This window comes from Calidris pugnax, unplaced genomic scaffold, assembly GCF_001431845.1.
Source record: "Calidris pugnax isolate Ruff unplaced genomic scaffold, ASM143184v1 scaffold24, whole genome shotgun sequence".
NCBI classification, from domain to species: domain Eukaryota; kingdom Metazoa; phylum Chordata; class Aves; order Charadriiformes; family Scolopacidae; genus Calidris; species Calidris pugnax.
Genome location: NW_015090922.1, coordinates 8,148,453 through 8,164,682, shown reverse-complemented (window position 1 = coordinate 8,164,682; position 16,230 = coordinate 8,148,453). Strand labels below are relative to the sequence as shown.

Genomic DNA, 16,230 nt, shown 5'->3' with positions numbered 1-16,230 from the left:
CTGAACAGAGCTTAGTTTCCATTGCATTAACTTAAAGGGTTTTTAGTAAAGTCAGGTGTTTTTGAAACATTTACTTAACATCTCCCACCCTTAGAATTGAGTCTACTGGTTAAGGTAAAAAATAGCTTTATGGTCACAAGTCATCTTTTCCAAATATCTATTAAGAGAGTGAATGAGTGTTATGTGTGGTTTGACAATATTATAATTAAAAATATTTTTATGCTTTTTTAAACTGTAAGTAATTTCATTCTTGGTTTTTTTTTATTGCTTCATTCTCATTGAGGGGGAGGTTACTTTTTCCTTATTATGTTTTGGTGGGTTTTTTGTGTGTTTGGTGTGTTTGTTTAAAAAAACCTTCTTCATTGCTGTCTCTGTTTTTCCATTGACGGATAAGTTGGTACAGACAGTGCTCTGTATTCCTTCTGTAATAAGCTCTGGTTTTGTTTCTGAATTATGAAGCTCATTGGCAGTTCAGGAAGCCTACTAATAAAGTTTCAAAATCTATTAATCTTGCTAATCCCTATTTATTTCAGGATACTGTAGTGATTTTAAGAAAAACAATTTTTCTGCATTATTGGAGGCAGTGCTGTATGGTTTTTAATGTTATTGCTAGGAAGCTAAATTACGTTTGACTATTAGATTCTAAGCTCTGTTTGTTGTTGATATGATATTATAAACATTTTTTTTTAAATAATGGTTGTATGGAACCTGTGTTTTAGCATTGGTGGTTATAAATTAACCTAGTGATAAGTGTGATTATAAGAGAACAATCCCCTTAGTGCCATTTATATCTCCAATATGTTTGGTTCCTTTTTTCTTCATATGAATTTCCATGTGTGTTCTAACCTTGTGGGCCTCTGTTAACTGACAAATTTCTCCTTGCAGTGTGTGGAGCAGGTGCATTCTTTTCTGTCCGCTCTCCCTGCTTGAGGTGCTGTTGTACTACAAATCTTCCAGTTGTGTAGTGTTTTAGTTACTTTATCTAAGACTCTACATGATCTCATACGCATTCAAGATGTTTTTGTTGTCTGACTAATGGCCACGCTCTTAAGGATTACTATATTTGCCAGTTGTCCAGGACTGCTTGTTTGCCAGGGTCACAGTGCATGATCAAGATCCATATTGATCTCCTCAGAATAGGAAAGCCTTTCCAAGCTGAGAATTTCTGGCTGCCAGCAGTCTGGGGATGCTCATATCAGACCTTCCAGTTCTGTCCTTAATGCCACTGGGTACTCATTTCAAGCTTATACAGGATCGATTTGAAAAGTTTTGTGGCATTGAGGTCTTCTCCTTCACCATCTCTTGGCTGTGCTGTGAAAGCCAAACTTTTTTTGGTCCGTGAGCTCACTGTGGATGATTGATGGATAAATTAGGTATTCACATTGGCACGTGGATAATTCCCTGTAGTCTTGTCTGGTGCTAGGTAAGTTTGCACTGTCCCCCTCTCCTTTTTCACTGCTGTCTGTGTGACTGTTGAACCAGGATGGTAACCCTGGCATTCCTAGCATTCATTCACTCATTTTCATTGAGTGCTGTCTATGAGGCTTTGAGAGTTGGTGCAGTGTTTGCCCAAATGGCTCTGCATTTGCTATTTGCCTGAAAGCCACTGATGCTTTCTGCCAGGTGATAGGTAACCACAACTGCCAGGTGTCTGTGTTACAGTGCCCATGTGGGACCTCTGGAAGAAAGATTAGTAGTAAATAGCCAGCGTAAGTACCTAGAGTTCTTGGATGTCCAGTGTACATTTGTGCTTTGCTTTTTCATAGTCCTTCCAAGTACATTGTTGTTGAGAAGCAACATAATTTTGTTGGGAAGCAACTACTATGACAAAGAGCGATGTTCCATCTTACTTGTCCTGTACTGGGTAGGCAACACGGAAAAGCAAACAAGCAAGCATGTCTTCTATGAATAATGCAAAGGAAAACTTTCCGGTTTCAAGTGATGGAGTGTAATTAGAATTTACATGGGGATTATGCAACTTGAAGAACACCTGTTGCTGGTGGTAAATTTTTATTTCTGGTTAGTAAAGTAACACATACCTCAATTGTCTTTTTCTTGTCTGCCCAGTCATTTTTTTGCTAGGAAAATAGGAACCTTGGGGTATTGGATGATGAAATGTGGAAAGGGACCAGAAAGGTCTGCAGGGCTGTGTGTGACTACACCATCTAGCTCAAATTAGTTAATGAAAAGTTTTTATCCACACATGAAGGCATAACTTTTAAAACCCAAATCTTAAAAAGGAAATGTCTGCTCTAAGAATAGTCAGCTGTTACAATGAAAATAATTTGAAATGTCACTTTTAATTTTTTTGAAGTTTTGCATTTCTGAAAATAGCCAAAACTGTGGAGGGTTTTTTTTTAAGTTTGTTATCTTCAATTTTTTAGGAACTTTAGGCTGCAGTACTTGGACTGCAAACAGCAATTGCGTTCTCATTTAAAACAGTTACATTTTCATTTAAAAGCATCATTAAAGCATCTTTGATGTTAACAATGCTTCTACTGAAATAAATAAAACTAATTTGGTTTGTAGATTTATTTTTAGCTTTCTAAGACTCAAAAATTTGCAAGCACCAGTTATAATGCTAACTGAATACCTGAAATTATCTGAATTCTAGTGTAAATATGATATCAATACAGTATTGATACAGAACTGAAATTTGCTAACGAAATACTAGGTTGTCTAGCACAGGGCCTGCTCACGTGTCACATAATGTTGTTGCAGCTTCACAGTTGCCCAAGATAGACTGTGGTGGGTCAACTTGATGCCTGCACTAGAAGATTTACAGTACTTTAGTGGTGTTTTGCTTGTTCCGTTTCCTATTAGCAGATTTGTACATTTTTGCGAAGAATCTACAAAAAGCTGATCAGGAGTAAGAAAACTTGATAGGCTTTTCTAGAAAGTCTTAGAAACTTGATTTGTACGTATTTTTAAACAGAGGTTTCTTCTAAATGCATAAATATAGGGTATGTATGTGTCCTGAAGATGTGCATATATTGTGGCAGTTATATAACACCTCATAGCTGCAAAGTAGAGAACGAGTCACTTTCCAGCTATAGAAATTTGAAGACGTGTGATCAGGCATTACAGAAGTTTGGTAATACAGCACTGAAATTTGTGACTTGTGTGTTTAACATAGCAAAGTGGTCAAACTGTTCGTGTGGGTTTGTATTTATTCATTGTTGAATTCTGGAAAGTGGAAAAGGAAAAAAGATATTTTGGCTTTTTATTATAAATTAAGTTCTTGTTTGGTTTTATTATTTAATGTAAGTTTGTTTTATGTACACACACAGATTCAAATTCTTACTTCTTGTCTGACAATACAAATTGAAGACTTGTCTAAGGAGATTCCTGCTTAGTTTAGTTAGTGACTGTGTCATTTGATTCAGTCACTTAGGGTTCTTGACAGCAGAAGGAGGTAACAGGGTTTTTCTTAAATTTCTCAGTTAAAGGTTTGCCATTTTGCTGACTATTTTCCTAACATGCTGTTTTTGAGAGAGTAATGAGAGTTATGTTAAGTTGTTCCTTCGGTCATTTGCTATGTACATAAAATATTTTAGGGAACTTAAGATCAGACTTCAGAAAAATGTATCTTACTTGGCTGTGTAGTGCACTGTAGCTAGGCTGCTAGTCTAACTTGGAATTGGCTGGTTTTAGATGTACTAATATTTTTATTAAGGTGGTTTTCAGGTTCTGTTTTTACAGACCAGACAGACTTGTGATAAGTGTTTACAACATTGAGCTGTAACTGAAGAAAAACCCTATTTAATATATTCTGATATGTATAATACTCACTGTGTGACACAGAAGTCACATATAAGCAAAAAATATATGGCCATGTTATTTTTAGGTTTCTTTCACCTTTCGTTGTTCCTTTGTATATTTTTGAAGTAATGCAAAGTGATATTTCTAACTCAGCAATGTATTTTGTATTTAATTCATGGAAGTGTAGATTGAGTACCTGAGTAAGGTCTGAGTTGCACAGATTTTTTAAAGATTATTTTTAAGTCCTCTTTTCTTTTGCAAGATGTTCTCTTCTATTGTCATGGCAGTCTTGCAAACAAAGGAAATTATTCAGCAAACTGTCTTTGTGACTAATAATGGAACAGAAGTGCTCTTTAATATGCAAAAGAAAGAAGTTGCAAAAAGGCAATGTCTTTGGCTGACAATGAATAATGTAACTTTTAATAATAATTTTGAAAAGATTAGAAGGTATGAATTTTTGTTTTGTCAGAAATATTCTTTAACGAGAGCTATGTCCTCTTTAATGTTCTGGTCAACTATTCTTACCCATTTGCATGTATCTGAATGTTAAGTTGCCAACTGTATTTAATTAAAATAATAAAAAAAAAATTGTTCATGAGTTTCATGAGTGAAACATTGTTTTATTGAAAGTCAACTGTGTCTGATATTCAAGTTATATTACAGATTTTATGTAGTAGTCTGTACTAGGTAAGTGCCTCAAAAAGAAGCAAAATTATTTTTCTTCTTTCTGCTGTCATCCAGTTTGTAGAACTTCTTGTTCTTCATCAAGAGAAAGGTGATACTCCATATGGTAACAAATTTCTTTAAATTAGGTAACCTCACATTAGTGTAAAACATTATAAATATATGTTGTTTATACTCATTTAAGGGTTCAGATGTGGAAAGTACAGAGTAAAATGCATATTCTCTTTTTACAGAAATAGGAATAAAGCCTTTTAATTAAAAAGTAAACACAAAGCTACTTTTATAATATAGACAGAAAATAATAATCTGCTCATAATTATTTGTCTATTTTAAGTTAACTAGTCCATAAGTATTTTTGTCCAGGCTGGAAGAAGTTTTATGTCCTTTATGCTATGCATACTAAATTTAATAGATCTGGGAGACATAAAGGTGTGGCTACATATTAAAAAAATGAAAGTAGTAATGTTAGAATTAACAACATTGTAATAGATATTAAATTTTGCACTCTGTTGGAAAGCTAATCTGTATTTATACATTTTGGAGTAGAGAAAATGTAATCTGAAGTAAATATTTTTCTTTGAGATGATGCCCATACTGGAAGCAAAGTTAAGTTTCTGTGTGTTCTCCTGTGTTTGGAGTCTTCTGGAAAGCAGCATATACTGGGGTCAGTTAACTCCAACTATTGCGCTCTCTTTTCTTTCTTAGGAAATTCAGTGGTTAAGTACTTTGCTAAATCTAAACCCTGGAATTTCTTCACTTAAAATGTTCATTTAATCATTTTGACTGCACAGTACCTTGCTATGTATCCTAGTTAATCACTGTGCTGTTCAGAAACCTGGATCCTGTATTGTCTCGCACTTTGCTGTTAATTGTAGCTGCTGATAGGAAAAATGTGGGTTTAAAAGGTTTTTATTATGAAGATTTTTTTTCCCCCAGTAGTGCAGCATTACTTTGTAGTAGCTATGAACTTTTAAGCCACAAGGCTCTAGACCCCTGCAGGTCTTTAATATTTTTGCATTGGGAGCGTTATTTGAGACTGCCATTAAAAGTCTATAATCACACCCACTGTGTGGAGAATACAGTCCTGTAATACGCTATGTAATTGCAACAGATTATTGGGATTTGGAGGTTATAAAGATGATTCCACGATCTATGTCTATTCCAAGTAGCAATACGATGTTTCCTTCACTATTTCTTTTGAGAGTTTTCTGTTGTTAGATACTACTTAATGGGAGATGAATTCCATATTAGAGAGAAAAGACACTGAGGGACTGCTAAGTCAGCAGGGGTGGCAGGTTGACAACTTCCTCAGCCCATAAGGATTTAGGAATTAAAAGATTTCTGTCAAAAGTTTGAATCTCCATCTCAGAGTATGGTTCCTGTTATTCCTAAATTCTTTATTAAATCAGTGATATTTTGGAGCCCATGGTCCTCTTTTTCCTATAATTAAATTTATCTCCAAAAGGCAGTTTCTGCATGGTATTTTAGAAGAAAGGGAAAGAAATCCTATAAATGACAAACTGCAGAGGCAGTACTAGAGTTGATAGATAACAGCACATAAATATTTGTATGTGATTATTAACTTGCTGAACCAAGACCTTTTTAACACAAACTGTAATTTATGAAATATATTGAACTCTATTTGATATAATATTTAGTCGAGTAATCTAATTACTCATAATAAAATTAAATAAACCGAATTTTTTTAATTAAAATACATTCTAGACTTTCTTCCTGTGTGAAGCAAGTCCTGGAACCTAGATGTTAAAACATATTTTTTCTTATTAGTCCTTGTAATTAGATGTCAAGAAAACAAGAGGGGCAAAAAGTCCTGATTAATCTCTGTAGCAGTTCAGATTACCCTTAAGCCAGTGTGAGGACACATAAACCGAATGATGAAAACAGTTATTGTTGCTGATAACTTTCCACTGGAGTAAAAGTGACACTGGAGTTCAACCAGTGCAATGTACCTGTTGTGACACAATAATTCCAGTAATTTTTTTCATGTAAACAGGCGCATTTATTTTTTTACTTAATGTTAGGTGTGTGATATTTTTTATAAATTAGCCTTTAAATCACATCACGTATCTTTTCAGATAATGTAGATTTTCTGTTTTCCCCGGTATTATTTTGAAAGGTTTACTTTCATCCTGATTTCATTCTGTCAGTCTTTCAAAACTTCTGAAAGGTTCATGTTACTAAAAATTATTAATAATTTTCTTGTTTAGGAAATGCTCTTTTCAGTTCTGTATTGAAATTCAAATTGTCATTTTATGTTTATGTTCAATTAAAATTGTATGTCACTCAGGGTAATATACTGGGTATATATATTTAAAGTGTTGAAATACAGGTTGCTCCTGTTGCACTTGCTTGTAATTTGTACCAGAGAGTGTGTAAACTTGCTGTATAACAAAGTGCAAGATGGAGGAGAAACAAACGCATAGGAAAGAACATCCTTAAACTAGCACTGGAACATGTGCATTAAACATAGTAAGCTGACAAATGCAGCCATTAGTAGAGTTTGAATTAAAGGGGCAGTGTCTTTACCAGAAAAGTTTCAATGTAACCTAAATGTAGCTAAAGAATTAAAAATATTAATAGATGACCTTTAATGTCATGCTTTAAGTTGAGCTAATATACTTTTCCTGATGCTTATTTTGGCAAAAGATAAAAGAAATAAGTAAATTTGAGAAAGGCATTATGCCGTTTCAGTGTTTTATATGAAAAAAAAGAAAGATAAAGACAAAACAAAAAAGGGAGCGTAGGAGATATATTTGGAATTCTGTCTTTTGATACATTTGATAAAATGTTTAGAGAAAATTCTGAGTTCATTGTCATTGGTTTTTAGCAGAAACATCAGCTAGTCGATTTTTGTGCTGAAGTTGATTCCGTTTCTTATATGGGAAAGTATTCTAATAGTTAATGTCAGCTGCCATGTAGAGTTTATCTTGTTTATAAAACAGTGCAGGTAGTCAAGAATTTAATTTTTTAAACCTTCTTACACAACACTGGATAAAATGCTGCCCTCTGTAGGTGTAGCATTTTGTCAAGGCAAACTAGGTTCTGTTCACTTCTTATTGCCTCTTTAACTACTCCAGCAAACAGGAAGATAATAATTCTGCTAAATTATTGCGAAACTTTGTGTGTTGAGTTTACCCTGTCGAAGAAAAGTTGTTTAGAAGGAGCACAAAATTTTAGGTGGCCTTTAAGTTCAGTTATTTAATTTTAGCGAAGACACCATCCTATATAATTAGTCATAAAAGAAAAAAAAAAATAGTTATATGTAAGCTGACACGTACATAAGTACAGTTCTGACTCGTGTTGAGTAATCAGTCAGACCAAAGCATTTTCATTTGGAGCTGACTCTGAGGTATAGAGGGTTTTGTTTGGTTTTTTTGCCATTATGACATGAGTTGTCTGTGAGAAATAAATATGTTCTGTTTGGAGATAAATAATTCAAGCATGGAGAAAAGGCAATCAAGGCATGAATCTTATTTTGTGGTTCAGTAACCTGTTCAGCTTTCTGGAAATATGTTAATTTCTTGTGCAAGTTGGAAAGTTGTTATGAAGTGATGAAGTGCAGTGAATAGCATTTGAATGAAAATATTTTCGAGCTGGACAGTACAGGTTATTTTCAGGTAATGTCAAGATGTAGTGGTGTAAAAACTAACAACAATAAATAATTCTTCAGGACTAAATGCAAAACAACAGTTCTGTTTCTTTAAAAGAAATTAAAAGGCTAAAATATCTTAGATAAAGTTATTAAAAAAATGAGAAAACAGAGGAAGTTATAAATTAAAAACAAGCTTACATTTTTCATTTTAAATGTTTTTGTGCTAGGATCTTAAAGCTAATTGAGATTCTTTGGATCATACCTCTAGTTACTTAATTTGTGCACAGAAGAGATAGCATTGCAATTGTAAATGAATAATTAAAACATCACTAAGATAACTATGTGGCTTCGTACATTACTAGCTAAGTGAGCAGTATGATGTGGAGTGTGAGAGCTTCAAAACTAATTGACTGGATATTAAATAGAATTGGGAGGAATAGATAAATATTGAACAATTAACTGCTTTTAAATTTAATATTAAAAGCATTAAATGCTTTTATTATGTCTGAGGATTTTTATTGTTTTGGTGTTATTTATTTAAAGACACCATTATTTTCTGAAGAGTTTGAAACATCTTCTGGAAAAGAAAAATTCTTTAATTACAGGGAAGTTGTTATTTGACAAAGAGAATCTAATTTGATATTTAAGATGAAGAGATGGTAAGTTTCTGTATTCTAATAATACTAATTCTAGTGACGATAATAATAAAAGTGAATTAGTGATGTTAACATAATATGTCTGTAATGAGTATAGCTTTCTATGCTATTTCCATAGCCAGTGATTCAATTAGTCTTAATAACTTTGTAGCAAAACATTTGTTATTTTAGTATTTTTGAAACTGTTATATGATTACGAATTTCAAACGTTCATAGTTGTTTTTCTTAAGAACTGAGGATAATTATGAGGTTTATGAAAGTAGGACATTTGAATTTGAAATATGACTATTGAGAAAGTATTGCATTTCTACTGGTTTGTGATTATAGAAGAAACCACTGGGAACCCCTGACAATTTTTAAAAATGCTTTTCATGGTACGATTAATGCCCAAACCAATCAGAATTTATGACAATATGTTCTGAATCAAAATAGTCCCAGTGCGGAATGTGGCACAGACATATTTTATATGCAAAAAAACTACATTTCTTTTTTTTTTTTTTCTACAAAGATAATGTATAATGATGTAGAAAACCTTTATTCATGGATAGGAATCCATACATATTTGCATGTGGAAAATTGACTACAATTCTATTTGGTTTTTTTTTCTGACTTTATAATGGTAATACATTAAAGGATTTGAACTTGATAATATACTTAATCTGTGAACAACCATTGTAAGGTTCTTTACATGGATGCAAATTGATATGGAAATAAAATTTTCAAGTCCTATGTTCACACTGAATTACATAAATAATTAATTAGTCTTGCTGAAGCTAAAGTTTCATTCTTTTTGTAAGGTATCAGCCAATGTTTTTTTTTCATGCCAGGAAGATGTCATCAGATCCTGTGTTTCCATAGAGAACTGTGCAGTTTGCATTCAGTACCTTTTTAACTGATTAATATCCAGGAAGTACTTGAGAAAAAAACAAAAGTATTGTGCTTTCAAGTTACTTTTGGGTTGTGGTTAACTTCAAAGTAGCTTTGATTGCTGAACAATATAAGCATAAGTAAAAAAAAAAAAAATTAAAAAATTTAAACTTACAGTTTTAAAAGATCAAATGTGAAATACTTGAAAGTGCACTTTTCTCTGAAGACGTTGTACAGTTAATCTATCCTGTTAAAAGGAAACCCAGCTGCAGGACAAGACGGAATGGGCACAAACTGGAACACAGGAAGATCCATCTGAACATAACGAAAAAACCTTTTTTACTTTGAGGGTGGCAGAGCACTGGAACAGGCTGCCCAGAGAGGCTGTGGAGTCTCTTCTTTTGGTGATACTCAAAACCTGCCTGGATGCGTTCCTGTCCAGCCTGCTCTGAGTGATGCTGCTCTGGCAGGGGGGTGGGACTAGTTGATCTCTGAAGGCGAAACATTCACTGTCCTTTATTGTGAATCGCAGAATGATTGGAATAATAATAATAATAATAATAATAATTGTCATCCTCCACTGTCACTACTCTTGGTCCCTGTGTCCTGGTATATTGCAGTTTTCTTCTTCCTACCTTTTCTGACACTGCCTCTGTGTTTGATATAACTGGAAGTTATTGAAGAATGAAGATTTTCTGCTCTTGGCCCAGTCTCTAGTTTCATTTGGGTCAGAATCATTAATTCAAAGAAAACTGGATGTTGTTCCAGTAGACCCAGATATTCTCAGTTATCCATAAACAGTCTTGGTAGGGGAGAGAGCATGTTTACTGCCAGTGGAACCTTGGGAGATTTCATCTGTTAAACTTTGAGGTCAAAAGTGGATATACACAAACTGAGGCTTTTGTCGAATCTTGGGGCTTTCCCATATTAGGAAGATTCCGTGAAAACGAAGCACCTGACACGTGGCAAATTCCTTGCTTTAAATCAGAGAACAGTAAGACTTTAAAAAAAATAAATTACTCACCAGTACAGTGTTAATTTTTTTTCTTCAGCTCATTCTTGGTCATGGCTTAATTTTTTTTATTTTTATTTTTTAAACTGAAAAACATGCAAAACCCCTTCAGTATGATTCAGAGTCGCTGTAAACTTCATCTGTAATAAATGATTTAAATTAAATTATGAGCAACTCTAAACAGGAAATGAAGGAAATGTCAGGTAATCTTAGTATGATGTGCTGCCGAGGTCTTTCATGAATAAAGGGATTTCTTTTTCTATTTGTTCATGGTAATGAAAATGTTTAAAAAAACAAACAAACAAAAAAAACCAACCCACAAACCACACAAATTTAGTCTCCTTTCCTCTATGCTCTGGAATAGAATTCCATTTCTCTCACCTTGTTGCTTGGCTTGATGCAGCATGACCTCTCGTCCTGAAGGGCTGATGAGGAACTTAGTAATTATATCTTTGTATTTCTGTTAAACTGCCTGAAATTGAAAATAACATATATGTTCTCCTCCCTGTTGCACTGTTGGTTTTTTGGGTTTTTTGGGGGGGTTTTGTTTTGTTTTATTTGGGCTCTATTCAGCAGTTATACTGTGTTCTTATATTTCTCGTTCTGTCTTCGACTTTAGTGGATCGGAAGGTGAAGGTCAGATTTCTAAGGCAGCCAATTATTTCTCACTTTACCTTCAGCTCTTCAAAAGACAGTGCTCTCAACTCAGTTGAGAGTTGTTCATGTTTTTCCTAACTTTTCTGATATAATCTAATAAAACAAGAAAAAAAATTTACTTATATTGACTAAATAGAGGTTCTAGGCTAGTTGGGTTTCTGTTTATTCTTTTGGGGTTTCTTTGGTTGTCATTCTGGTATTTTTGTAGTAATTTTGTCAGGGTAGGTGGTTCAAAGCTATTGACAGGTTCCTTTTCTTGTGAAAACTTTCGGAGTTCTAGGCACAATGTTACATGATCTGTTCTGGTCAGAGGTTGAAAGTGGAGCAAAAATAATTTTCACAATTTCAGATCAGTCTGGACATCTAGCTCAAAACAGAAGTGCAAATCTGACCAATTCCTTTTAGATTGTGGAAGGTGCATTTCTTTTGATCTTTTGTGGTTTTTAAAACACAGCTGTATAATTATTTAAAAACAGCACCATGAACACAAATGTTCCCTGTCATCCCAGAAATAATGCCCCCAAAACAAACTGGGTGGCTTGTGGCTCTGTGTGTGTGTTTCTCAGTCACCACTTTTACATAAATGTATGAGCCCAGATTTACAAAGGGCATATGAAGACTCAGAGAATAATTTAATTTGGAAGGCTCCTTGGCATTCATCAGAGAGCAAAAGCTGCAGCTCCGGTTGGGGGTTCTGCACCATCTACCCCAGCGGCGGCTGATGGTTCCACCGAGACAGGTGCTGAAGAGAGAAACTGTAGGGCAGACCTCAGACTGCAGGAGGTGCCTTAACGAATTTTTGTGGCACACCTGCCTGCAAAAGGTGTGCCCAGGTGGAGGACCTCCTGCAGCCAGGTGGCTGAGCTGCAGGAAATGGTGAGAAGGCTATCTAGCATCAGGGAAGCTCAGGAGGAGTTAGATAGATGGTTCCAAGCACAGTCTGCAGTGGCCCCATAGCCCACGGCCTGTATGGATGAGCAAGGACCTGCTGGACAAACTTAAACAGGAAAAGGAAGCCTACAGAAGGTGAAAGCTAGGACAGGTAGCCTGGGAATAATACGGAGAAATTGTCCACACAGCCAGGGATCAGGTTAGCAAAGCTAAAGTCTGGAGTTAAATCTGGCCAGGGACATCAAGGGCAATAAGAAAAGCTTCTACAGGTACATCACTAATAAAAGGAAGACTAGGGGAAATGTGAGCCCTCTCCAGAAAGAAAGGGGAGACATAACTCATGTGAGAGGCTATAATGTTTACTAATTGGTCAACACGCTACTGATAAATGAATTAATAGATTAATTAGCTGATAAATATACAACTATGAATCACAGTTATATAACTCTTTACAGTATTGCTAATTGCACACAACTATTGAGTTACCATTCTATCACTTTGTTCTTATATTATTGAATGCCAATTCTGTAAACCCTTCACTTTAACCTCCCATATCACTTAGTAACAAATTTCAGATGTAGACCCAGTGGTGAGTCCAGTGGATTGCCCAAGGGGCTTTCTTCTGGTATTCTGACAGCCTTGGTTATTGAAGGAGGTCAGCTTCATTATCATCCGTGGGTATGTGTACTTGTGTCAAAAGATTTGCCCTCTCTTGTTCTTGAACTGCTTTTACAACTTGTTTGTAATTTCTTGCTTTTCTAGACCCTTCTCTGTCCCTTTCTCTGCCTAGTCTCCTTTCAAGTAAACAAGCTGCCCCTTCAATACTCTTTCCTCATTGCTCCAATTGACTACAACCATTCCCTGGTGTCGTATTTCTAAGACTGTTTCCTAGGTAATCTTGGTCCCAAACAGTATTACTGATGTTATTACTTAGAGAGCTATGGATTTGCAAGATTCTACCACTACAAAAGATGCCCAAAACTTCCTTTCTGCTTAATATCAATTACATATTGTTTATTTTATACACTTTGTTAGACACATCAGTCTACTTCAGCCTTTTTTCCTCTGCCTGGTTTTGATTAAGTGTGCTTTACCTCTATTCCACTTAGCTCTTCCTTGGTTTATATACAAGTGCCACAGATGCCAGGGCAAGGAATATACCTTTATGTGCTTTTTCTTGTTCTGTTTTTTGTTCACACAGTATACTACTTGTCAGGGAGCAGTGAGAGTCAGCTGGTCCCTAAGGGAAGAGGAGCAAGGAACTGAGCATAAAAAGGCTTGCAGAGGCAATGGCCAAACCAGCAAGGGCTCTGTCTTTCCCTAGCGGTATTATCTCAGAGTTGGCCCTGAGTCCAGGCTACCAAACTTCCAGCCCCTTCCAGAAGGGGGGAATGCTCTTAGCTCCTTTCCTGTACTCTCTCTCAGATGTTCCATCAAAAATCATTAGCCTTGGCATCTGCTGATCATCTCCTCATTTTCTGCAGAGTCCCTGTCTTGTTACGGGGTCCAGCATTCTGGCAGACCTTGCTTACGATGTCAGTCTTCCCTTACATTAGGACCAGATACTTTTCTGTTCTTAGAAAAGATGATTGGAAGTGAAGAAACTGATGAAATTTGACAGTGTCAAACATTAAATGGTGTCAAACACCAAATTTAAATGGTGGCTTTTCAGTTATGTCTTGCTTATATATTTTGAACTTTAGTAGTATTTATTAATGATCAGTTGATCAGTTCTGATAAATATAACCTTTATTTATGTTAAACTTTTTACGAGACTTTTAAATGTGTGTTTCTTTCTGTTTCTTTTAGTGTCTCCTGAAGCAATTGGATTCCTGTCTGCTGTTGGGGTGTTCATTGTTCTCATGTTGCTACTTTTCCTATATATTAATAAGAAGATGTGTTTTGAAAATGTTAGTGGTTTCCCAGATCTTGATTCAGGATACACTACAAGAAAGAATTCACAAGATAAACTTTGTAAGTATCTGAAATACAGTGTACTAACCTTAATTATAACAATGCACAATTTTACAAGGATGTGTAAAAATACACAAATAATCACTTGACTTAAGTGATGAAAACACACAATGTTGACTTCCTGTGACTGTGCAGTATGTGGAAAGGAAAAAACCTTCATATTCACAAGCCACAGAAATTCAACAGCTATATTACCGAAGAGTTGACATTTACTTATGGGAAGATATTTCTCTTGTACTATAGGAATACTCTTGAACATATTTTAAATGTTCCATAATTATGTATAATTAAATCTTTTCAAGTAAATTTGTGAATGGACTTACTGGGTTTTCACTCAGCCTATTAGAATCTTTCACCGACCTTTTGGAGAAAGTCTTGCATTTACTCACCTAGAAAAGTATTTGAAAGAAGTAAAACATTAGAAACTGAAGTCATCTGACCTCTGGAAAACAAATTATTTCTATATTTTTTAAAATAGACCAATGTCTTTAAGGATAATGTGAAATGGAAAAAAGAAAAAGACCTTGCAAAAGATACTGAGGTTTGATAAAATACCCTTTTTTACTTTTTGGCTGTGGAAATTGAATAGGCTTTGTTACCTGACTTGAGAGGAAGAGAGAGGCACCAGAGACCAGAATAGGAAATTTGAGTTTTTCTTCCCTTCTGCCTCTTTAAAAGGTGCAGCTAAATTTTTATTTTCAGTTTTCTTGGAGACAGAAAAAGTTCTCCCCCCTGGAAATTAAGTTGGTCATCTTAACTTTCTTTTTGCTACAAAACAAGTCTTCATGTTCCGAAATATCTTACCTTATGTAAAAGACAACAAATGTTTTGGGGTAAAGAATCTCCATGATGCATGTTTTTATTCAGCTATTATGTTAAAAGCTTGTTTTAGTGTGACATTGATGAAAGGACATAATTTAAATGTCTCACAACTTCTTCTTTGCAGGTTAGAATAAAAAAAAATAATGTTTCCACCTCACACAGTTGTCTTAGTTTTGAAAATAATGAATTTTATTATGGCTAGTTGATGCTGCAGTTGATGAAAGACTGTAGTTTTGCTGGTTGATTGTGGCTTCATTTCAAGATATTTACTTAGTTGCTTTCTCGCTATTTTCAATGCACATTGAATGGAAAGAGCAAAGCTTCAACTTCCCCGGTAAATGTATTGAGTTAGAGATAGCAAAAGCCAATAGCTCTGAACTTGGAGAAACTGAGTTGATCAGTTTGTGAAACAGAGGACCTTTCTATATTAAAAGTTGTTGCTGAATAGATTGGACAAATGGCATTCTTCAGAAACCTCCAGCAAAATCTGAGCCTTCCCTCTGTGTCTTCTCTGGTGGACACGCTTAGCAATGCTGTGGATGATCTGACCAGTGCTGTTGGAGAAGTTGGCTACTGTGTAGCTGATTCAGTAACAGAACAAGTAACAAGCATGATAAATGGCCTTCGTGCAGAAGATGAAAGCTCCAAAACGCAGAATGATAAACCTATGCAAGGGAGAGAGGAACATACACCATCATTAGCTCATTCTCAGGAAATTAACATGAAAGCAAAGAGAGGAGCTACAGAACATAAAGAGACTCATTATTCTAATTCGTTAAGTTTTGTAAAAAAAGATACAAGTCAAGATGGAGCATCCGGCCATGTTGTGGGCAAAAACCAGTGCCAGTTAAAAGGCAGAGATAGTGATAATCAATTAAGTGATACAGAAGTACCTCAGAATTTGAAGAATGTAGGAGGATCTTTTAAAAGGGAAGCAATAGGAGGAAATGAGTGTTTTGTAAATGATAAGTTCTTGAAGGATAGTAACCTGGAAAGTAATAAATTTACAACAGAGCAATCTATTGAGGAACAAGATAATTGCCTACATGCAGTATCAGATAATTCTAAGAATGAATTGCATAGAAAAATCAAATCACGGTTACCTGGAATTGATTTAAAGGATTCTGAAGAAGTGCACAGCATGAATGTTCCCCAAGATTTAGAAACAAAACTTGTTGAAGTACAGAAGCAAAAATTATTAGACTCCAGCTTGAAGAAGACACACAATGACCATCCCAATTGCATTAATGAATTCAGAGAGAAGAAATCTGAAGCCTTGTTTGACAGGAAAG

General features: G+C 35.0%; 1 protein-coding gene across 2 annotated transcripts in view; it reads left to right on the top strand.

Annotated features, from left to right (window-relative positions):
- The window catches only part of SYT14 (synaptotagmin 14), a 93,634-nt gene that overhangs the window by 13,664 nt on the left and 63,740 nt on the right, over nt 1-16,230 (top strand). For both annotated transcript variants that reach the window (XM_014951220.1, XM_014951219.1), the window contains exon 3: nt 13,952-14,116. In XM_014951220.1, coding sequence (XP_014806706.1) covers nt 13,952-14,116 — 165 coding nt within the window. The remainder of the gene's footprint in view (nt 1-13,951; nt 14,117-16,230) is intronic.